Here is a 23,503-nt window from a genome sequence, read left to right on the forward strand (position 1 = left end):
ACCCCCCACACCCTCTCCTGCACCCCCTCTCCCTCCTGTACTCTCACCCTCTCCTGCACCCCACACCCACTCCTGCCTCCTCCTGCATCCCTTCCTATACTCCCACACCCTCTCCTGCACCCCCTCTCCCTCCTGTACTCTCACCCTCTCCTGCACCCCACACCCACTCCTGCCTCCTCCTGCATCCCTTCCTATACTCCCACACCCTCTTCTGCACCCCCTCTCCCTCTTGTACCCCCCACACCCTCTCCGGCTCCCTCTCCTGCCCCTCCCCACACAGCCCCCAGCCTGTCTCTTGCCTCCTTCCAGGCTCTGCACTGAGGGCCCTGCCATGCTCCTTCTTTCTGGCTCCTGTCACCCCTCCCAAGACTCCTTACCATTTTCTTCTTCCTTTTCTGGGACCCATAGTCCACCCCTTTCCTTTTCTTTGTTCTGACCCACAATACCTTCATACGACAACCATCGCCGTAACAGTGACGACTACCAGTGCCCCTGGCTGGTGAGAGGGGCGACCTTTCTCTTGTGCACCGAGTTTCCCAGGAGATCCAGGAAGCCTTTTAGGATCTCACCCTGCCCCTGAGTCCACCCCAGGCCTGGTGAGTGGTTGTGTGCTATGGAATCAAGTCAGAAAGCCTTTCCTCAGGGGCGATCTCCAATATTTACAGAGCACCTGAACATTGGGTGGGCCGTTTTAATCTAGCCTGACCCTCAGGAGAACCCAGGAGGCAGCCTGGGCAGGCACAATAAGCCCTTTTGTCAGATGCCTCACAAAGGCCCTAGGAAATCAGGGAGGTTGCCCAAGGCCGAGGGGCTCCTGGATCTGGAGAGAGAATTCTTGGCTCTGGCCCTGGACTGTGTGCCCCTTCCATTGCCCCACGACCCCAGACAACTCGCAACCGGCCTGTGTGAGCATCCAGTTTAGATTCCAGACAAACAGGAGTTGGCCAAGAGAACAAGTTCCAAACAACAAAGTCCACTGCGTGTGCCAGGAAGGTCTAAAGCAATGCCAGGCACGAGGGCAGAAACAATGGTCATCGTGTTCCACTCACAGAAAACGCCAGGGGTTCAGAAATTCCACTGCCAGACGCTGCTCCCTTTGGTCTCACGGCAACTCTGGGCAGTGGACGTGGCAGGGCAGGTTGCCGTTGCCCCTGTGGAGACAAAGGCCCCTGACCTCCCCAGCTAGGGGGAAGCTGAGTTGGAAGCCCAGCCTTGAGGGGCCCGACGCGTCCCCTCACAGAGGAATAACGGTCATACACTCTCCCTCTGCTCCCAAGCTCAGGGCTTTGGGCCGGTCAACTTGTCAACCCGCTTTTCAGAACAGTGTGAGAGGCAACCGGAGCCTAGAAAGTGGCTTCGAGGAAATGGAGCCAAGGGAAGAAAGGACTTGGCAAGAGGCTCTGAGCAGGCCCAACTCAGCCACCCTGACTCAGCCTGGACGGCCCCAGGCCAGCAGCCTGGGAGACCCCAGGGGGCAGGAGGGGCCTGGGTGTGGGGGTGAGTCCTTGCCTGGCCTCTGGGGCTCCTTCTCCAGGAAACCCCTGGGGATTAACCCCTCCCCTACATCCTTCAGCAGGGCCTCCGCTAATCTCCACGATGCCATCTGGGGTGTGTCAGCTGCTGGAAAGGTGATGGAGCTGTGTCCTCTCTCCCCCGTTGATGCCTCCACCAGTCCACCCGGAAACATACCCATCCAGGAAACAACAGCTGACCGACCCCACCCCACTGTTCTGCTCTCCGGGTTCTGGGTTCTGGTTCTGTAGTGCGACTGGGCAGAGGGGGAGGGGGGGCCTAAGGCACTGAGGACCCTCACCTGCAGTCAGTGAGGGAGGGGGAGGAAACAAGGCGATGCCCAGGAGAACAAGCCAAATGGTGCTCCGTCCACAGGGAGCCTGTTCACAGGGAAATCTGGTGGCCCCTATTCAGGTGGGTTCCCTGGGGACTCACACTCACACCTCCAGCACATGCCCTGAGTCTTTTGGCTTTTGGCCTTGGGTCTTGGAGGCAGCCCCTCAAATGGTGGGTGACTGCCCACCTCCTGCAGAGCTGCGCTCCCATTGCCTATGGTGGCAGCCTCAGCGACACCCCCAATACTGACTTTTCCTCATCCCTTTTCCTTTCCATGCCCTCTGCTTCCTTACTCATTCCGGAAACCATCTCCCACATAACTACCTGGACCTAAAGCCTTAGCTCAGGCTTTACTTTAGAGGGAACCCGTGCTAAGACATCCCTGGATGCATGGTTATCTCTGCCTGTCTGTCCCCGAGGCCTTGTGCTCCTCCTTGGTGGGTCTGGGTTGGTTTTACTAAGGATGATAAAGGAGAAGAGGCCACAGCCTGGTGATCCATTTCTGTAGCAGTTTCCCCTGCCCACTGTTCCCATCTCTGAGTCACTGCACAGAACCCCTCGGAAAAAGTAAATAAATCCTAGTGGCTACAAGGCCAGACTGCCTGCATCTGAATCCCGGCTCCACTGCTGCTGGTTGGGTGGTCTTGGGCAAGTCAGGCAAGCTCTGTGTCATTTCATACATCTGTGAAACAGTGACAGTAATAGTAGCTACCCACGGGGTCATTATGAAGGTTAGAGGATTGGGCATGTAAAGCGCTTAGAACACTGCCTTGGTGTTTGAGATTTGTCTCCTAACTAAGAGCCCCTTGTGTGGTGCCCTGGAGGAAGGCACAGAGAGGGGACCCTGAAGACCCCAGCGCTGGGTGCTTCCTGGTGGTCCTGGTGGCAAGGCTGCCTTCATAAACTTGTGACCTACCTGTACTTGGTTACATGGTCTGTTGTTGCCATTTTGAAAATCTTTATGTTTTTGAACCAGGGACTCCACGTTTCATTTTGCACTGAGTCTCGCAAACTGTGTAGCTGGGCTTGCCTGGAGGCTTGAGTCTGGGGGAGAGGGTCTCCAAATGATGAGGGCGCGATGAACCCTGTCCTCTGGCCAAGCTGGGCTCATCGATTCTCTCTTCCCTGAGCAGAGCAGAAAACGCAGACACAGTGGCAGCTTTTATCACGGCCGGTGTGGTGTGACCGGCAATGACTCCTTGGGGTCGGGGTGCGGTGGGGACAGGCCTTAGGGGCCAGCTGGTCCAGCCCCACCCAGAGTTGTGATCTCTTGCCCGGCACCCCTGGCACAGGCTCATCCAAGCCTCTTTGTGAATTCTTCTAGTGGCAAGAAAGGACTCGTTTCATTATTGATTCTAAGCGTAACCACCCCTCACTCCTGTTGGTCTTTTAAGGTTCTCCAAATCTTTTCACAAGGACCTGGGCCTCTGGCAGGTTACCAGCTCCTTTGACCCAGGTAAACTGAAATGCAATCAGCATAGCCACTGGATTCTCTCCAACCTTCTTAGGCGATAGTCATTTCCTTAGGCGTGGAGATTGAGGCAATTGTAACTTCCAGATTAACTGGCTTTGCTGCTTCATTCAGCCTTCCCTTCCTTCTATCAGCAATTGGAATCTCACTTCACCTATCTGGAGAGAAGAAAAAAACTCCTTCATTCTTTTTTCCCTTAATTCTTTATATGGTAGTAAATTATTTTTCTCTCTGGGCTGTAGGAAATGTAATGCCTTTTTTTTCAGATGTACTTTACTTTGAGTAACAGCTATGAAAATGGCGTGAGCTAAGCAGACTTTCAATGAACTGAACCTTAAAAAACTGAGCTGAGCTGTTGGACTTCTGTTTAAAACAAAGATGATGGGGGCCCTCCCTGCCGCTCCAGTGGGTAAGAATCTGCCTTCCAATGCAGGGGATGTGGGTTCAATCCCTGGTAGAGGAACTGAGATGCCACATTCCCCAGGGCAACTAAACCCATGCCACAACTAGAGAAGCCCGTGGACCGCCATGAAGACCCAGTACAGGCAAAAAAAAAAAAAGATGATCGAATAAAACAGGACCACAGAAACTCCTTCTGCTATTTCCCAAAGAAATACCATAGAAATTTTAAAACAAAAAAACACAACAGCCCCAAACAGCCAAAGAGTCCATCATACAAGGAAAGTGGGTAGAACACATGTGTCAACAACAGCCAGTCAAAGAAAGAAACAGAAGCTTCCAGAACCAAGTGATGTTTTTCTGGAGGACTTTGCCCTCCACCCCAGACTGGGGAATAGATCCACGGAGAAAATTCTGAGCCTTCACCAGTGCCCTCGGATTCAAAGGGCAGCCGCCTGAGGGAGGGGCAGGGCAAGGAACTTTACACAGTGGGCGGGAAAGGCTGTCCTGGGCCTGCTGTCTGCCCAGTGGGTACAGGGTCGACAGGAAGAGCTGGAGCCCCTGGAGGGGTCACACGGGTAGAAGAAGCCTCACATGCCACCCTGACGGCGAGAACATGCTGATCGCCCAGCTGAACGTGTGGCGGGAGCTCCCTGGAGGCCCTGCTTATTGTTCCTCCCCTGTCCTGTAGACTTTCTGCTCTCCTGCTCCCCCAGCTTATAGTCATGCAAAGGCCTTTACTTTCATTTCCTTCTTGTCTGTGATTTTTGGGATCTTCGTAGCTGTCCTGTACCCACAAACAGCATTCTTCGCCACCCCCACCCGAACCATAAATACCTTTCAAATGAAAAACCCACGGGGCAGGGGCCGCCACTTGAGCTGGTCTCTCTGTGCTAAAATCCCTGCCTGCGGTGACACAAGTGGCCCCAGTGGGGCTGGGGAGGGAGCCTGCCTGTCACTCCTCTCCTTCCTCTTTCAATAAAGGGTAACCCAGTCTGAGTCAACACTTCATCTGACATACCACCTTTCCTCACTATTCAGGTAGGACTCCTATTTATTCCAGTCGCTATTCCTGATCTAAAGTGGAATGGATTCTGCAGGTTGAGTCGTCAACTAGACCACATCTTTGCCTCCAAGGAGAAACTGCTTTATAAATTTCACATTCATGAACTTGCTCAGTCCCTTGCCTTTTTCAGTAGTTCTTTAGGGAAACAAAGCCAAGTTCTCATCATTAGAAGCCAGGCCAAGACTTCTCTGAATAGTGTCGTGCCAGGGCAGGCACTGTGGTGTTGGAGAAGACTCTTGACAGTCCCTTGGACTGCAAGGAGATCAAACCAGTCCATCCTAAAGGAAATCAGTCCTGAAAGTTCATTGGAAAGCCTGATGCTGAAGCTGAAACTCCAGTACTTTGGCCACCTGATGCAAAGAGCTGACTCATTGGAAAAGACGCTGGGAAAGATTGAAGGCAGGAGGAGAAGGGGATGACCAAGGATGAGATGGTTGGATGGCATCACTTACTCAATGGGCGTGAGTTTGAGCAAGCTCTGGGAGGTGGTGATGGACATGGAGGCCTGGTATGCTGCAGGCCATGGGGTCACAAAGAGTTGGACACCACTGAGTGACTGAACTGAACTGAGGGCAGGCATAGGTGTACCTCTGTGAGTCATCACTGGATGGTGGCTTCTAAGTATTTCCAAATCTCCTCTAGGAGACCTAGTCCATCCTCTTATCATTGCCTTTTGTCCTCTTTCTCATGGAATTCTACCTTCAGGCGTTGATGCTCTGAAGAAGTTCTGTGAAGGGCTATCAGGCTGGGAACTCAAAGGCCCTTAGAGCCAGACTGGGCTTTGAAACATCAACTTTCTATCATTTCTCCCCTCCAACCTTCAGCAGAGCCAGGCCTCAAACCCATGCTTGTTATCTCAGCTCTGCCGAAAGTCCCTCTGTACTTCACCATGACACCTCCATCACCACAAGCAACATTTGATTCTAATCTGCCCACTTCCTCTGGTACCCAGATTTCCAAGAATTGAGGGTACCGTACTTAGAACTGGAAGATGAAATGTCAGTTCTCAAGATACAAACCTCAGAATCTTCTGCAACTAGAAAGGGAAAGGTTTTCAGAATTAGTGCAGCTTCCTACATCTTTAGGATGCTGTCAGAGCACGCTTTTGTATTTAGGATCATAGGAATTATACATAGAGAACTGTGGGCTGGTGGGTAGCTTCCAACTACTACAAGTTATATTTCCCTCACTTTTGATAATGAGTTCAAGGTCTTCACCACAAGTGACATCATGTCTCAGAAGCAAAAATAGGTCCCTCTTAGGACTATGTAATGTCTTCTGTCTAGCAGGTCCTATTTCCTCTTTATGCCCTAGCCTCCTCACCTTTCTAATTGGCTCTCTGCCTACAAAGCCTTTACTTGCTGCTGTCTGGAGCCTTAGATAATTAGATAGAGTCTGACTAGGTGAGGTTAGGAGCTTGGCTATGCTGACTGCATTTCAGTTTCCCCGGGACTCTGGAAAATGAGATAGTGGGCATTATAGCCTATGCCATAGTGATAAAATTCCTATACACCAAACCAGCTGTTTGGACCTTAGGCACAGCCAGGTGTAAGAATAATTTACGTCCTCTGCTAAACCTATTTGGGATGGGATAAAACAGCCTCCCTTACTGAGCATTCATACAATGTGCTCCACATACATGATCTCATTTAACACTGAAGAGACCTCTTTTAAACTTTCCCATTTAAAACACAAGCATGAGGTTGAGTGGATAAGAAACTTGTCAAAGGGGTTGCTATTCAAACTCATTGGACGAGTCCTGGGTTCCACCGCTTGTCTGGGGCTCTTACTTGAACAAGCCCTGGAACTCAGAGGCCACCATGATGAAGGGACATTTAGGTACTAGAGCTAGTAAAGAATTTATCACCTGCTTCCAGTTTCATACCTGGAATTCAGAAATGAAAGGAATCATCATGAGACTGAAATCTCTATCCCCTTCAGTTGGAAACAAAGCCATTCTCTTTATGTTGCAGTCTGTATGGCAATAATAAAAACAAAACACATTTCATATCCATATTCAAAAAGATAAAATAACATGGGTTTCCAACTATTTTGTGGTTAATTGTACTTCTGTAACAGCTGAGGGGACCATATCTTATCTTAAAAAGTAATCTTCTAGGGTTTGGGAGCGCTTATGTTTAGTTTGAAATTGGGGAAACTGAAATTATAGAAGGCTTTAGGTCCATCACCCCCTTTAACAAGCATACCTTATCATTTAGATTTAACTCTCATTTACTAAAAACAGAAATCCAACAGAGGCAATCTGCTGTTTTGAGGAAAACATTTGAACGGAAATCAAAAGGCCTGGTTCTAGTCCCCACAATTCTATTAAGCAGTCATTTAATGCTACCAGCAATGGACCAAAATTGTCCCAGAACGAAATCTGCCATCTCAAAAACAAGGTGATTTCTAAAGTTCCAGGAGCTCTGAAATTTTAAGGGCCAATGAGTTATGCATCAATCAGTGCCAAAAGTAATATGAAGATTAATCCCAAACAAAACCTCTATTGTTTTAGATTGGTGTCCCTTTGATTAATGTGATTTGTATGAATGAGTGATGGATCAACAGATCTAATCCTCTTAAAGTATTCGAACTCAAAAAATTTCCAATTATTGAAATTATGGGCAAACTTTTAGAAGGGAGAGAGTTCTTTGAGACCCATGTAGCATTCCTTAATTATTCAAATAGCTGAGGAATTGTTTCACTGTGATAGCTGGTCTTCAAAGATGGCTCCCAAATGAGCCATGCCTCCTGGTATCCATACTCTTTTGTAGGCCCTCCCATACTTCCCTGTGAGTCAGTGGCCAAAGTGACATTGTGCCAGTCCTGGGTCTAAGCCAGAAGAAGTCTTGGTTGCTGCTTTTGGGGGTGCTCCAAGTTGCCATTGCTCTCCCTGCTCCACACAGGACATATCAGAGTTCAACAGATCCAATGCAGGCCCAGATGTCTCATTTCCAATGCCATTCTTTGTCCTTATTAAGATGTGTACATATCAGGGAAAGAGAAAAAGCCCTATTGTGGGCTCTAGATGCCTTGATTAAAAGAGGCTCCTTGTCACCAATATTTTGAATCATCCCTTTGTTTTGGTATCCTGGAGATGCCTAATGGCTGAGAGGCATATCTTTCTTCTGCCAAGAGAGCAGAGTATCTGAAATGGCAGCTGGGATCCTCTAGACTACTCTGGTGCCTCAGACGGTAAAGAAGCTACCTGCAGTGCAGGATACCTGGGTTTGGTCCCTGGACCAGGAAGATCCCCTGGAGAAGGAAATGGCAACCCATCCAGTATTCTTGCCTGAAGAATTCCATGGATGGAGGAGCCTGGTGGGTCACAGAATGACTAACACTACACACTGTGATCCTCTAGATGTGAGCCTGCAGGAATGGCAGCCTGAGGACAGTTCACACAGAAGTTGATTTCTTAAGACCATGTCTGACTACTCCCTGGGGTCCTCATTGATCAGGGGTGTGTGTACCTGTTTGGTGACAGCAGACTTGGCATTTTCTTCCTCTTTTAACACTTCTGGGTTCCTCTTCCTAGTATTTCAACCTCTTCTAATCCCCTCCAAACTCCCCCAACTTATAGGCATCTATTTTCTTTTCCCTTAACTATCCATCAGCTGACCCTGATACTGTTAGGTGTTAACTGGTAAGAACTGAAGATAAAGACCTTTTCAGGCAGTTTGGTGTCAAAAATGAAACAAAGGAATGAATGCAGCAATTGATATTTTAGGGGAGGTGTCCTAGCCATGTGGTCTCTCAGTGACACCACTGAGACAGCTGCTATCATCACAAGGATGGCCCAGAGCTCCCTCTTCAACAGTGAGAACTTTACCACCACCTCTAGAATAAATTGCACACCTGAAAAGCAGAAAGTTTTCCAAGGAGAGGCAACAGAAATTTTCCGGAGGAAAACTCAGGGGGGAGCTTTGTAATATGCCCATGCTTCCCAGCAAAAAGACAAAAACAACCCCAAATGGCTCGTTTCTTCCTTTGTAAAATGGGTTTACTCACCTAATAAAGAGCATTTTGCTGACTAGGAAAGGAGCCTGTCGTATTTCCAGTGGTTAGCCAGCCCTCCTCCCATAGTCCATTCGTGTGTGTTTAAATGTGATCTGGGTAATTGATACTCAGTTTGTTTCTCAAGCCTCTAAAAGTGAAGAACAAGGTTATCCAAGTCCTGAGAAGTAAAAATTTATTGACTTATATCAGCATGTTATGATATGGTCACACCTGCTCATACAGCTGACTTTTTCTTATAGCCAAAAGAGGAAAATTTTTCCTTTTAAAAATACATTTTCTTTTTTCGGCAGGAAGAAACATTTTCTAAAAACAAACATTTTCATATTAAGTGGAAATTAAAAACAATGGCTTTTCTTTTGTTCCCAACTCACGAAGAACAGGGCTGGTCAGCAACAGATCTGAGTTCTTCACACTCGCTTTCAGGGCTCTGCCCTCGGTCTGTTCTTCATCTTCCACAGAAACCACACTGGGGAAAACAACAGCCTCACCAAAACAGCATCCTACATCCAGACAGAACAAGAAGAGGTAGACCAAACTTGAACTGTTTAACTTGTTTGGTAGACTGTGTGAGATATTTAAATACATTTAAAAGTTTTCAGTGGGATCAAACATATTCTCCAAATATCTAAACAATATGTGTTTTCAGTGCTCAAAACAGAATCTTAGAGATGCCTATTATCAATTTACCTAGTTTCGAGAAATGAAAGCAAAGGACCAACTTTAGAAAAATGCAAGCTTCCCATGCACTTGAGGCAAGATTTGCTGTTGTCAAATTCTTCAAATCAAAAGCCCGCTCTGGGGACTCCCCTGGCTGTCCAGTGGTTAAAATTTTACCTTCCAATGTAGAGTGTGAGGGTTCAATCCCTGGTCAGGGAGCTAGGAGATCCCACATGGCTCGTAGCCAAAGAACAATATTGTGACAAATTTGATAAAGATTTTTTAAATGACCCACATTAAAAAAAAAACCTTTAAAATAACTTAAAGAAATAAACAAAAGCATGCTCTGTAGGACTGATATTAATGCTTTCCACCCATTAAGCCCCTGCAAGGGTCAGTAATAGGACCCTTAGTGTTGAGCAGTGAGTTTACTCAACACTAACAGTTAAATTTTAGAACAAGCACAGGACAGTGGTATGCTGGAGACAGCTCCTACTGGCTCACTACAGCTGATTGTTAAATTTTAAAATTTTGCCAGCAGTTGCTAAACAGTTGTTATTAAAATTAAGTTACATAAGCTTACAAAGAGTAATGAAGCCAAATGTGGTTCACTTTAGTGAGGATAATTTGCACAAGGGTAAGAAACAATTTTTTCTGCATGGGGTCGCAGAGTTGGACATGACTGAGCAACTGAACTGAAGAAACACTTTACCAGATCACGTATCAGACTGAATGACAATAAATTTGAGAAATAAGTAATTATGATGTAATTCCATTTTTCAAATCATGGCCGAATTGCAATCATAGATTGGCTACAAGAGTTCAGCAAAAATCAATTAAAGCATCCTGGGAGAATGAACTGGCTATATGGACTTGACAATAAAGTATATTTTATTATTATTTGTTAGCTGTGTTATATCGGGAGAAGGCAATGGCACCCCACTCCAGTACTCTTGCCTGGAAAATCCCATGGACGGAGGAGCCTGGTAGGCTGCAGTCCATGGGGTCGTTAAGAGTCGGACATGACTGAGCGACTTCACTTTCACTTTTCACTTTCATGCACTGGAGAAGGAAATGGCAACCCATTCCAGTGTTCTTGCCTGGAGAATCCCAGGGATGGCGGAGCCTGCTGGGCTGCCATCTATGGGGTCGCACGGGGTCGCACAGAGTCGGACATGACTGAGGTGACTTAGCAGCAGCAGCTGTGTTATATGTCTTTGCTATCAGCAAAATTTTAACAAACATGTACACTTGTATACAGAATTTTTTTTCTAGGAGAGCAGACTATTCAATATTTACCAGTACACCATTGGATGGGGAAAGTGGTGAAGGAGTTGGGGGGAATAGTTTAAAACCAAAGAAGGAAGTACAATGTTTTTTTCTTTTTTTTGGTTTTTCAGTTTGCCCTCAGCATCAATACACATCCACAGATGTTAATGCCTAAATCTCTCCAGCAAAATACAAACACCCCATCCCCACTACTAAGAATTAAAAGCACTTTACTTGAAAAAAATCAACTTTATTTTTTCTAGATTAAAAAAAATAGAACCAGCTATTAATTTTTGTTGGGAAAAATGTTTCTTTTGGTGTTCACATCTAAATTTCTGAAAAGGTGATCTGGTTACTAACATAATCCCAAATGCATCCACAAACCAGATAGATCCACGAGTGACCAGCCCTTTACAAAATTTAATGACAGTTGCCACAGCCTTTACATTCATTCTTATCATACATTACAACATGCAGATAGAAAAAGAAAGACAGGTCAATAAGCTGAAATAAACATTATGGCATCAGGAAAATGAAAATCCACCTGTATAAAATAAATACAACTCTGTAATAACTGTAAAGGAAAGGAAAGCACTTAACACAACAATGGCGATTCAATGTATAACTGTTTCATTACCCAATCATGAAATGAGTTACTGTAAAATGCATAGATCCTTTACATGTAAAGAATTTGTGCATTACAGTCATGTGTTCAACAGTTTTACACAATAAAAATAAAGCCATTCAACATATGTTTGCATATCTTGCAACTAGATTACACTTATATTTTTTTTGCTCTTTTAACTGTTTTAAAAAAATATTAAATGTAAAAATCCTCAAATGGAAATTTTGCAGAAAAACCCTTATTTTATCTTCTGTATGGCTACAGTCATCCTTGCCCAACAGTACAGCACCCTCAGCTTATTCCCAGGGTCCAGTTCCTAACTATTGGGTATCAATGCAAAATGATTGCAATAAAGCACCAACCAGTGACTGCTCCAGAGAACACCTGGCCCCTTTGTGACCCCAAAATGTCCAATTTAGGTGGTTTTGGTCCCAAACATATTAGTCTCTACTGTCTCATAAAATAAACCAGTACACTTGCTGCCCAGGGTGGCTCTGACTTCGCCTTTCATGTTAACAGATGTAAAATTCACAGCACTACATTGCAAGAAAATAAGGCTAACCATTTTTATCCATCCTTTGTAGACTAGAGCTGACGTACTCATAATGATAACTCTGGAGCGAAGTCCTATAGTGTAATGAAGAAAATAACTTCCTATTTAGCAATGTAAATAACATTTTCTTAAATATAAAAAGAATCCAATAAGACTATCCATGATTAACTCTCTACAACTATAACCAGGTCCCAGTAGTTTAGAACAGTCTGTAATGAAGTGATTGTCAGAAACATTACCAAGACAAATCCACAAGACGTGAGTGGCATGAACAAAGAATGAAGAGGCATTGCAACACGGATCCAAATGCTATCAATACTACAGTGACGTTCTGAGGTTTACATTCGGTGATTTAACATTTCATTTTCACAAAAAGGCTAGAAAAAAAATGACAATACCACCAGCTCTTGATTATTCATGGATTTCTTTTCTAGCCCATGGATTATTCAGGCTTTTGTGTTTCCTCTTGCTGAACCTGTCTTTCCAAATCTTTTCACTACTCATGAACAGTCATAAATAGATAGGCAAGAGAAATCCTTTTTTAAAAAACTTAATATGCATCCCTAGAAGAAAAACAGTTTGAGGAGAATAAGGACTCAAACTCCTAAATACAATTAGATTTTTGGTTAACTATGACTTATTCCTGGATTAACTATCCGGTAATCTCTAGTTCTTTCCCCATGGAAAAATTAAGCGTTGGTTGTAATATGAAAGACTACTTAATGACAGATTTGAACTCATAGCTAGCTTAAAAAGGAAAAAATCTACTATTTAGATTCTCAACTAGTTTGCTCACCCAAAATATCATTTTCCGTTCTGTAATTTTTCTTTACCTTCCACTGGCATATAGGTTTCTCCACACTATTTGTATCTTTTAACACCAATGACAGTTTCTGAAGTTATGTGTGAACTGCTGGGGTGGTCACCTCTGGAGTCACTATGCCTGCCCGTGGCCAAGCAATGCTCCATCACTGTGACTCACGGAGATCAAAATCCAGCAGGGAGATCTCAGCCCTCCCTGCTGTGTGAATCCAGGCAGACAGCTAAGACCAGGAAGTGCTGAGATTCTACAAGCTGCTAGCATAGAAACTGGCATAGTTTTATTTTCTTTTCCCTTGACAAAAATGTATACTCTCTAAACATCCTTTGATCTCACTTTGCAAAGAAAATACAGATTAGGACTTTTAATTTGGTTCTGTACAGTGGCATATTGCTGCTTCCCTGGTTGCCATACAAAAACACAGATTCTCTCTACTTCCCTAGTGCAAGCAGGAGAACTCCAGTTACTGATAAGGAAAGCACTATCAATGCTCTCAGACAAACATGTTTTGCCAACAGAAGAGAGAGAACATGTTGATAAGGAATCAAAGAGGGATAGGGCAGACCAAATACACATCTATTTACAACTCACAGATCTATTTTCAAAACTTAACTCTAGAGACTGCTGAAATGACTGCACGTGAAAACAAAAGCATCTTACAGAACAGTCTGCTTGACATGTACATTAAACAATATTATGTTCCTTTGGAGAATAGTGATGGCAAAAAGTGGCCCTAAATCACACTGACGTATGAATTTTTTTTGTTGTTGTTTTTGATGGGAGAACTGGCCACTCTATCTGTGGTTTGCTTAGCAATGATGAAAAAAGGTCTATTGGCTAGGACTATGCATGCCGGACTCTACAGTGAGCTACTTACCCCTCAGCTGGCTGACTTATCTCTCAAGGGAACAATTTCAATTCATCCTGTCTAGTAGTGTTTGCTGGGCCTCAAACAGAAGCATCTTTAAGTTTCTATCCAGCTTCCTATCATCCTTCATACCTTTAATTAATTGAGACCGGCTTTACCTAATTACTGTCAACTGTAAAACACATATAACAAAATGCTCAGATTTCCAAAAAACTGCATCTTATAACAACCACTACCAAACCGAACATATTAACACTGTCTTCTGCATTTCACCAGTAGCCGTCTACTATTTAATGAGGTATTTCAGGTAGTGAAGACTTCTTTCACCTCTGTACTGAATTAACCCTAAAGATGGAGCTGCTGGGGGCTTTTATTTGGTGTTGCTTTGCCTTTCCCACGTAACTGGGAGAAAATTCACATCTTTTCAGTTTTTGTGGTTTTTTTTTTTTTGGTGTATTTAAAAATAGAAAACAATAGTCTTTACTTTTAGTTTCTGGCCTACTTCTCAAAATTGTCATTTGTACGATTAGTGACGACAGGGGAATCAACAATGCTCATCACCGATAAGCACACTGACTAGGGTCTAAATAGTCCTATAGTCCCAAACCAAAACACAACCTCTCTCTCAACACTGGGAGCGCAGGTGACCAGTTGACACCACGCCAGCACTTTCTGAGGAGTGTTTGGTTCTCCTATGAGGTAAATCACGTGAAAATAGTGACACATTGTTAAAAAAAAAAAGGTTTCTAGAAATACGAACTTCACTCTATCCTCTCCAAGATCAACTGGAAGAAACTGGGAAGCCGCTTTGCTGGTCTCTCCTGGTTACGCCACTCTGACACGGGCAGCTCCTTGACGTGCTAAGGGAACAAACGCAGGTTCTGGGGGTGTCGTGTGAGAACGTGTCACCACTGGAAGCGAGTGCCTGGCTCTAGCTCTTATATTCCTTATATTAAATGAGTCTATTTCACCTTAACTTGATCAGTTAAATGCCTTAATTTATTTCAACCATCCCCATATGCATTTGATGCTAAAATGCAAAATGGAAAGAAAACAAAACAAAACAAAAAAGGCTCTGAGCGGGACAGAAGCCTCGGTGCGATGCCCAGTGCAGATGGCGCTGGAAAGCATCAGCGCACAGACCAACACGCAGACAGACAGGCAGCCTCTCAAGAGTTCCGCTCACTGATCATCTTCACGTCTGTTTCCACGCTATAGTGCTAATCCTCTGCTGTAGATGCGTCTGATAAAAGTGCATTTTGTAAAAGACAATTATCGATCTATGATATGCCTTCTATATAAAAAGATAAATCAAGTGAACCCCCCTCCCCGTACAAGGGGAAGCATGAATGCATGTAAACACGGCATTGGACTGAGTTGGTCTTTTGCAAGAACACCTTCTAGTACTGGAATGTGTCACTGGACACTGCTTTGCCCCCCAGGGGCATGCTTGACACTGAACCTCATGGAGCTGTTGAGGACCGGGGCGTCGCTGCAAACAACAGGGAAGCAGTTCTTCGAAGGTGCCAACCAGCTCCCCTTGAGGTTACTGGGAACACAGCCAGAGCTGTGGTGAGGAAGTGAGGGCGTGCCCCAGTGCTGCCTAGGAGAGACGACTAGCTAAGGGGAACGGACGCGGACAGTATTCTGAGCCTGGGCAAGATTATCATGTACATCTGGTGGCAACAGAATTTCTCTCAGAGAGTCTTTTAGGATGATTTGATGATTTCCTCTTCTCCAAATGTGATGTTCGCTTAAATGGGTGGTAGAGTGTATCTTTTTAAAACATGAAAAGTCCTTAAAACATATTAGCAGGTCATTATATTATTGATCCTCATTTTAGTAGAGTTTAAAAATATCCCAAAGGGGGATAAATATTAATCCATCCATTGAATCTCCTTTGCTTGTTTTTTTATATTCTGATTTGCACATGTAAAATAATGCACGCTTATGAAAGTCCAAACTCCTATGGTGACCATGACAAATTCAAGTCAATTCCTAAAACAGGCAATGGTAAAAGTACTGAAAGATGTTGTACCACATATAGCCTGACAAAAATGCAAAAGACTGTATGAGAAATATCCACATATTGCTGAGGGTCATCTCCCTGGAAACAGCTTCCTTATGGCCCTTGGGAGGTGGAAAAGCCCCTAAAAGACAAAATAGAAACATTAATTTGTTTTCTTGTGGTGGGAGGTGTCCTAGAGTAAAAGTTGAACGTTAGTTTAACTAGAGTTTTTTTTGCTGTTGTTGTTTGTTCTTGCTTCTGTGTGTGCTCTTTTGTGCTGGGTCTCCATTGCTGCCTGTGGGCTTTCTCCAGCTGCAGTCAGCCGAAGCTACTCTTCATTGCCACGTGTGGGCTACTCACTGCGATGGCTTCTCTTGTTGCAGAGCACAGGCTCTGGGCTGACAGGATTCGGTAGTTGCGGCTCTCAGGCCCGAGAGTGTTGGCTCAATAGTTGTGGCACATGGGCTTAGCTGCTCCGCCGCATGTGGGATCTTCCTGGACCAGGGATCAAACCCACGTCCCCTGCACTGACAGGCAGATTTTTAACCACTAGACCACCAGGGAAGCCCTGCATTTGTTTTTGTTTTTTTTAAAGCATCTCTGTGATTTCTTCTTGCTCTTAAAAGAGAGATATCATTTGAGATACAGTTTTCAAACCACTGAGCCCTTTCCCACCTCTGAGCATTTGCCTTTTTCTCTGCCTAGAGTGCTCCTCCCTCCACCTCCACGAAAGGCAGGCTCAGGGCATTCTTCCAACATCAGAAAAACACCACTGTCTTGTCTCCCCTTCCCCACCAGTCACTGGTATCTTCGTGTTTATTTCCTTCTTAGCACTTTCCACAGTCTGTATTGATTCCAGTCTACCTTTCCTCTTTTCTACAGACTGGTTTACTTTCTGTCTCCTGCAGGAACATAAACTGCATGAGAGCAGGCACTATGGCTGCCTTGTTTTCCACTGTATCCCTATAGATTTCTACAATGGCCAGGACACAGGATTAAATCAATTAAATAATTTCCAGAGAATTCCCTGGTGGACAAGTGGTTAGGACTCTGCACCCTCTGCCAAAGGCACGGGTTCAACTCCTGGTCAGGGAACTAAGATCCTACAAGCCAAACTTTGTGGCCAAAAAATATTTTCTTTTTCAAAATAGCGTAATTTATACTAATTCTTCTATTTACAAATTAAATGTTTTTGCCACAAAAGGGGTTGTAAATTACCAATATTGTTTAGTCACTAAGTCATGCCCAACTGTTTTGCGCTCCATGGACTGTAGCCCACCAGGCTCCTCTGTCCATTGGATTTCCCAGGCAAAGAGTACTGGAGTAGTTGCCATTTCCTTCTCCAGGGGATCTGTCTGACTCAGGGATTGAACCTGTGTCTTCTGTCTTGGCAGGTGGGTTCTTTACCATTGAGCCACCACGGAAGCCCATAAACTGCTGATACTATTTTTAAAAGGCAACATGGTTTATTCCTTTTTTCAAAAGGAGTATGTCAATAATAAAAAAAATAAAAAGGAGAAACAAAGTAAACAGATGTCTTTAAATTCTTTTCTGGAAAGGAAAGCTAGACCACTTTGGAGCAATATTTCTTAAGGTCATCTTGAAAACACTCTTCAGCATTTCAAATAGTCTTTGTTCTTGAGGATAATCCCGTAGGGTAAGCTGATTCAAGAGAGGATTTGCTTCTCACAAACAATTTACAGAGAACACTTTAAAGTTTCAAGGTCTGTTATGCAAATAGCTTTCTTAAAAAGAGTTTCTATTAATGTTGCTACTATTTAGGCCAAATATTATAAAGAGATTGAGATGAATAAGAAGAAGGATCTTGCTGGCCTTTTAATCACTTGATGCCATCTTATGTTGGGTTGGCCAAAAATGTTTGTTCGGGTTTACATTACATCTTACAGAAAAATCCGAACAAGCTTTTTGGCCTCCCCAATACATCCATTCTGTCTTATTCTGAAAGAAAATCCTGGAGAGCAAGGAATGCAAAAAAAGCAGAGAGGGACATCTTGTTCAACTAGCCTTACTAGGTATTTTAATGGCACGTTAAAATGGAGCAGACGATGTCCTGCTCCTGTCATATTAATATGCATGACTCCAAAGTCCCTGTGTGGGAAAGTTAAGATGAGGAAGGAGTCTTATGGAGGATAAAGTGAAACAATCCTAAATACAAACACAAAAGCCTTAAAGATAATTAACAGTATCAGCCTTTGCTCATAAGTATCGGGAGGCTTCCCTGGTAGCTCAGATGGTAAAGAATCTGCCTGCAATGAAGGAGACCCAGGTTCGATCCCTGGGTCAGGAAGATCCCCTGGAGGAGGAAATGGCAACCCACTCCAGTATTCTTGCCTGGAGAATCCCATGGACAGAGGAGCCCAGTGGGCTATAGTCCATGGGGTTGCAAAGAGTTGGACATGACTGAGCGATTAACATCATGAGTATTAGACCTTTGATAGACTGACTTAATATCTACTTTAATTCTGCCCCCAAAAAGTCTAGATGGGAAGAAAACTGGGCCTCTATTCATCTAAAACCCCATGGCTATCCTCAGACCTGGGACATGTTTCTCTTCATCTTCTTATTCCTGTTGCTCTGGAAACAGGCGTGCAGCATGACTGTCTGTGAAAACCCAGGGTCTGTCTGGGGCTCCAGGCAGGTTAGCTCCTGCTTCCCCAACTTCCTGGTTTCCTCCCTCTCTTCTCCTTCCCTTCTCTGTATTTTTCATCGCATTGCAGTTGTCATAGAAAGTACAGAATATTGAGTACAGAAAAGGGATCTTGGACTAAATAGACCTTTTTCTCCCTAGGAGAAAAATGTAATAAGGTTATATCTATGAAGACTTAAAATGTAAACGTTATCCCTTCAAGTAAAGAAAAGAATAAGCACGTGAAAATGCAGTTAAAAATAACCTAAAATGACTGCATGGTGATGGTTATCAGTCAAACAATCAAGTGCAGGATCAAAACCTGAATGATATTTGCTATTTCATAAAACAGACCATATAATCACAGAGGTATGTCTGCAGTCTTCCACAGATGTGTATTCTCTTGAACTCGATCTGTTTGTACGATATTTTACTTATCATTTGACCGTTCCACACTGGCTGATGAAGTAAGAGCCTGGATAAATTTCACACATTTATTTGTCTTTATAAAAAGTTCTAAGCTGAAATTCTAAAATATGGAAATACTTTGATTCCTTTAGGGTGCCTGAAGAATTGAAAAATGGTTATCTCCCCTAAAATACATCTTTGAAACCATCAGTAACTTCAGGAATACGTGTAATAGGATCCTGTGTACCTGTTTCATAAAAATGCGATAAGAGGTCCTCTTTTTCAATAAAACGCTGATAGAGCCAGTCAGAAAGGTCATCAGTCTCCAGAGGTACATCTTTAGCTGGAAAGATTCTATCAAGAGTAGAAAAAAAGCAAAAACTACTTTAATTCAGAAGTCAAAATCATTCAGAACCACAACTTAGCTTTAGAGTATCTTATATCTACAAAAAATTATTGAGAAATACCTGTCTTCCCATGTTTGTACGTTTAAGTAGGAATGTTTTTTGCAATAAGTGAAGTTTTAGAATGCAGCTTTCTTAGAACACATTTAGAATACTCAAACGCTAAGCCAAATAATGTATCTTAGCAATGCTCCTTTGTTGGGAATATCTATGAACCAGACAGAATCTGTGTTAACTGGTGCCCTTTTGCTAATTATATCACAGATACTGGTTTCATGAGCAGGGCCAGCTCATGACTGAATGTAGTTGTTGGAACATGATTCTGAAGGATTCTGTGACTGTCCTTACTCAACAGGAACTGGACTGGGATGATGAATGACATATATCCACTGCAAGTGAGAACAGAACAGGAGCCTTGAACAAGTGTTTCTTTTCTTGTTTGTTTTCCAATTTTGAGAAGAAGGTGTTCTTGATTTTTTTCTTCATTGAAAGTATAAAGGTGCAGTTTTTAAAGTCTGTAAAATGTTTGTTTGTATGAAACACGCAGCCCCCCCTTTCTCTGCCCTTTGTTTCTCCTTCTTCAGAGGAATGGATTTTTCCCTCTTAATATATAAATAAGTTTCTCCTTTAGTTTTAGGGCTTAGCTACTGATGATCAAAGATGAGGGTTAAGCTCCTTTCTCTTCCTATCCCACCATAGAGGCTCATCCTTCCCATCTTCCCATGCACTCGTATGGTCATTTTAATTATCACAATATTTGATATTTACATTATTATAATCATGTAAGTATATTCAAAGGTAAACCAGGCGGTAAATCAAGGCTATGTTTCCTTTCCTCTCCGATTTCTGTTCTCCCTAGATTGAGCAATTTGCACTGTTTCCTAGGTAGACATAACTAATTCAGCCATAAACTATGGACCAATCAAATCTAAAATCAAATCTCTAGATCAGGTCGACAAACTTTTCCTTAAAGGGCCAGAAAAAAAATATTTAGACTTTGCAGGCTATTATGATCTTTGTCACAACTATTCTACTCTGCTTTGTGTAGTGTACAGGCAGTCACAGACAAGGTATAAATAAATTAGTGTAGTTGTGTTCAAATGCAACTTTATTTAAAAACCAGGCAGTGGGCCAGATGGACTCAGGTCTAGATCTCCTCCCAAGGGATGTATGTGCATTAGACATTCTTTCAATTTCACCTTCATGAGGAGATTTCAGCAAGGTTCTGGATGTGTTGCCTGTTTTCATCCTGCAAAGGCCCTTCACTGTCATCCTGGTGATTCTTTGTATTCCTAAAGTGGATTTAATGCTTTCTATATCTCATGTCTTACTTTTTCTCTATTTACTCTACATTTTGATGGAGTACACCCTCCAGTAGTTTCCTGAGAAAAGGCACTTGAAATCTTGCATTTCTGCCAATGTATTTTTTCCCATCCTCATACCTGGTTGATAATTTGACTAGATATAGGATTTAGAGTTGAAATTCATTTTCTTCCATCTGTCTTTTGTCCTCCTTTCCGAGAGATTTCTTATTTAAATTTCAAACTTTTACTAAGTTTTACTTTTTTTTTTAATCATACTTTTAGTTTCTAAGAGCTCTGAGTGTTCCTTTTCTTACAGAATGCTATCATTGTTACAATATTTCATCTCTATGAGAATCTTATTTCTGTGAGAATTATCATGGGAATTTTAAAACATTCACAGACGTAGAGAAAAGGGTTAATGAACCCTCATGTACTATGAGGATTTCGGAAGCCGTACAGTCTGTTTCTCACATGACCCTCCTATGTTTGTTTCCGTCTCCATCTTTAACAGTGGAGGCTGATCAGATTCCCAGTTATCTGGGGATTCTCTGTTGCTCACGCACATTTACAGATGTGGGACTACACAGATGATTCAAAGTTCTCTGCCTGTGAGTGGAGTTTGTTGACTGTGAGTCACCCTGAGGATTATCTGACTGGGCCATTTAAATTGGTCTTTCCTCTTGAATTCGCCCTTTACTCACAGAAAGATCCTTGAATTTCCTGCTAAGAGAGAGGAAAGGCCTTGTTGCTAGTTTTCTGGCGGCGGAGAGAGGTAAGGGCTGGGAGTCTCAACACTCAGCACACAGACGTCACCTAACCATGCTATTCTCATCTCATTACGGGACCCCTGCCTCAACTGCACCTGGGGTTCCTGAGTCCAGAGAGCCTCTATTTCCCTCTCCAGAGCAGGCCTCCAGTATTTGCCAGGGCAGGGAAAGAACAAGAGCCCAGGAATGGAATTCAGGATGGGGGTTCTGGGGTTCTGGGGATCTCAGTTCTCCTTAAACAGATTTCAACCAGTCTTCCCAAATTACCAACTTTCCACCTCATTTCCACAGGCGCTGATGCTGCCAGCTTCTTGGCTTTTCACAAGAAGGAGTAGACTGCTCAAGTCCACTTTTGTGCCAAAACCCCAGCAAAATACTAGAGAGGTTTTTCAAGGGTAAACTCACAAGGATGGGGTGAACACTGGGAACGACAATAGCAACAAAACTTGGGATGTTGGAAAACAGAGCAGTAAATAAAGTAACAAGATCCTCAGCCAGCTTTACACATATTAGTGTGTGTGTATGTGTATCCTTTATACCATGGAGGCAATAAAAAAGCCAGCTTCAAGCCAGCCATATAAATGTAAAAGGACAGCTGTTACGAGCATTATAAGAATGAATTCTTGACAGAGTTCTTTTAATATCAAAATTTATATAATCAGAGGAGTAGAGACAGAGATAGAAAATTTCAAAAGAGAAAGAGTCCGTGGGCTATTTAAACGAGTTTGTTTTCCCTTCTCTTCAAAGGATAATTTCTATCTTTGAATTATAAGAAACCCTCAAATTAGAAATAATAGTCCAAGAATTCTATTGTCTCTTTCTCCTTTCCCCATTTAAACTAAGAAAGCAGATTCCTATGGGGGAAGTTACCGAAGATACACAAGATCCCAAGAGTGCTTGCGGACTACTTCACCTACAGTGTGCATGGAATCCTGCAGAATGAACCGTTAGACAAACACGTTTCTGTGGAAAAATGCTCTCAGTGTTCACCAGATAATACTAACTTCACATTTTCTCACTCTGCTGTATATCTGCTCATCAGCTACAAAAGGCCTAGCACCCTATCTCAAGTCTGTATCTCCACTTAAAGTGAGTTTTTAAGAGGGAGATAATTAAAAACAAAAGTCAGTTTTGTGAAGTTGTTTTTCCTAACTCCTTTCCTCCCCTAGACTTCCCTGGTGGCTCAGACGGTAAAGCGTCTGCCTACAATGCGGGAGACCGGGGTTCAATACCTGGGTGGGGAAGGTCTCCTGGAGAAGGAAATGGCAATCCACTCCAGTACTCTTGCCTGGAAAATCCCATGGACGGAGGAGCCTGGTAGGCTACAGTCCATGGGGTTGCAAAGAGTAGGAAACGACTGAGCAACTTCACTTCCACTTTTCTTCCCCCTAAGAAGTCCCCTTGGGTACTTGGTTGCATGAAATAGTCATTTATATGTAAGGACTGAATGTCTGTATCAAACTATTTTATAATCTTAATTTGCAGGTAGGAAGAGGAATTAATGCAAATGATGAAAATTTTGCTTTTATCTTTTCTATATTTACACTTGTGATTTCCTTTTCTTACCACGTTGTTAAGACCTCTAGTACAATGTTGAATAGAAGTGGTGATAATGAGCACCCTGCCTTTCATTTTTGACTTCTCAGGGGGAAATATTCAGTAGTTTACCATTTAATATGCTTGCTGTAGATTTCTTTGGTAGATAACATTAATCAGATTAAAGAAATCCCCTTCTATTCTCAATTTGCTAAAAGTTTTCTTTTTTATCGTGAATAAGAGTTGCACTTTTATCAATTTTTTCCATCTGTTGAAATGCTTATATAACTTCCTACTTTATTCTGTTAATGTGATTAATTAAAGGGATTGCTTTTAGATTTTTTTTTATTTGTAGATTTTATTTCTGTATTAGTCACATGCCCTTTATCAGATAAATGTACTGTTAATATCTTCTATTCAGTGGGTTCATTATTGCATATTATAGGGCCTCTTATACAATATTGTAAAAGTGGTGATAAAAAGCATAGTTCTCTTAGTTAGAGAGTTTAAGACTGACATATACACACTACTATACTTAAAGTGGATAATCAACAAGGTCCTACTGTATAGCACAGGGAACTCTGCTCAATGTTACGTGGCAGCCTGGAGGAGAGGGGAGTTTAGGGAAGAATGGATACGTGTAAAACTACAGCTGAGTCCCTTTGCTCTCCACCTGAAACTATCACAATATTGTTAAACGGTTATAGCCCAATACAAAATAAAGAGTTTCTTTTTTATTTTTAAAAAGCACACAAAAATAAACTCAAAATGGATTAAAGATCTAAACGTAAGACCAGAAACAATAAAACTCCTAGAGGAAAACATAGGCAAAA

General features: G+C 43.1%; 1 protein-coding gene and 2 long non-coding RNA genes across 14 annotated transcripts in view; 1 reads left to right on the top strand and 2 right to left on the bottom strand.

Moving 5' to 3' along the window:
- Positions 1-1,745: 1,745 nt before the first annotated feature.
- Positions 1,746-8,931, bottom strand: LOC145506069 (uncharacterized). The gene is made up of 3 exons (XR_014053525.1): positions 8,796-8,931; positions 6,670-6,758; positions 1,746-3,477 (listed from the first exon to the last, which is right to left on the bottom strand). It is a non-coding gene; the product is annotated as an uncharacterized LOC145506069 (long non-coding RNA).
- LOC145506070 (uncharacterized) lies at positions 1,818-21,635 on the top strand. The gene is made up of 3 exons (XR_014053526.1): positions 1,818-1,926; positions 3,586-3,728; positions 21,426-21,635. It is a non-coding gene; the product is annotated as an uncharacterized LOC145506070 (long non-coding RNA).
- Positions 8,963-23,503, bottom strand: part of LPGAT1 (lysophosphatidylglycerol acyltransferase 1) — an 80,990-nt gene continuing 66,449 nt past the window's right edge. For 6 of the 12 annotated variants that reach the window (XM_081489718.1, XM_081489729.1, XM_081489720.1 and 3 more), the window contains 2 exons: positions 18,907-19,013; positions 8,963-9,304 (listed from right to left, as the gene is read on the bottom strand). In XM_081489718.1, the coding sequence (XP_081345844.1) occupies positions 9,129-9,304; positions 18,907-19,013 (283 nt within the window). In that variant the 3' untranslated portion in view covers positions 8,963-9,128. Of the gene's footprint in view, positions 9,305-10,959; positions 15,747-18,906; positions 19,014-23,503 lie in introns of those variants that run through there. The other 6 variants (XM_081489724.1, XM_081489730.1, XM_081489728.1 and 3 more) reach the window with 1 other exon arrangement.

Source organism: Giraffa tippelskirchi, chromosome 5, assembly GCF_054371585.1.
Source record: "Giraffa tippelskirchi isolate mGirTip1 chromosome 5, T2T-mGirTip1v1.2.pri, whole genome shotgun sequence".
In the NCBI taxonomy this organism is placed as follows: domain Eukaryota; kingdom Metazoa; phylum Chordata; class Mammalia; order Artiodactyla; family Giraffidae; genus Giraffa; species Giraffa tippelskirchi.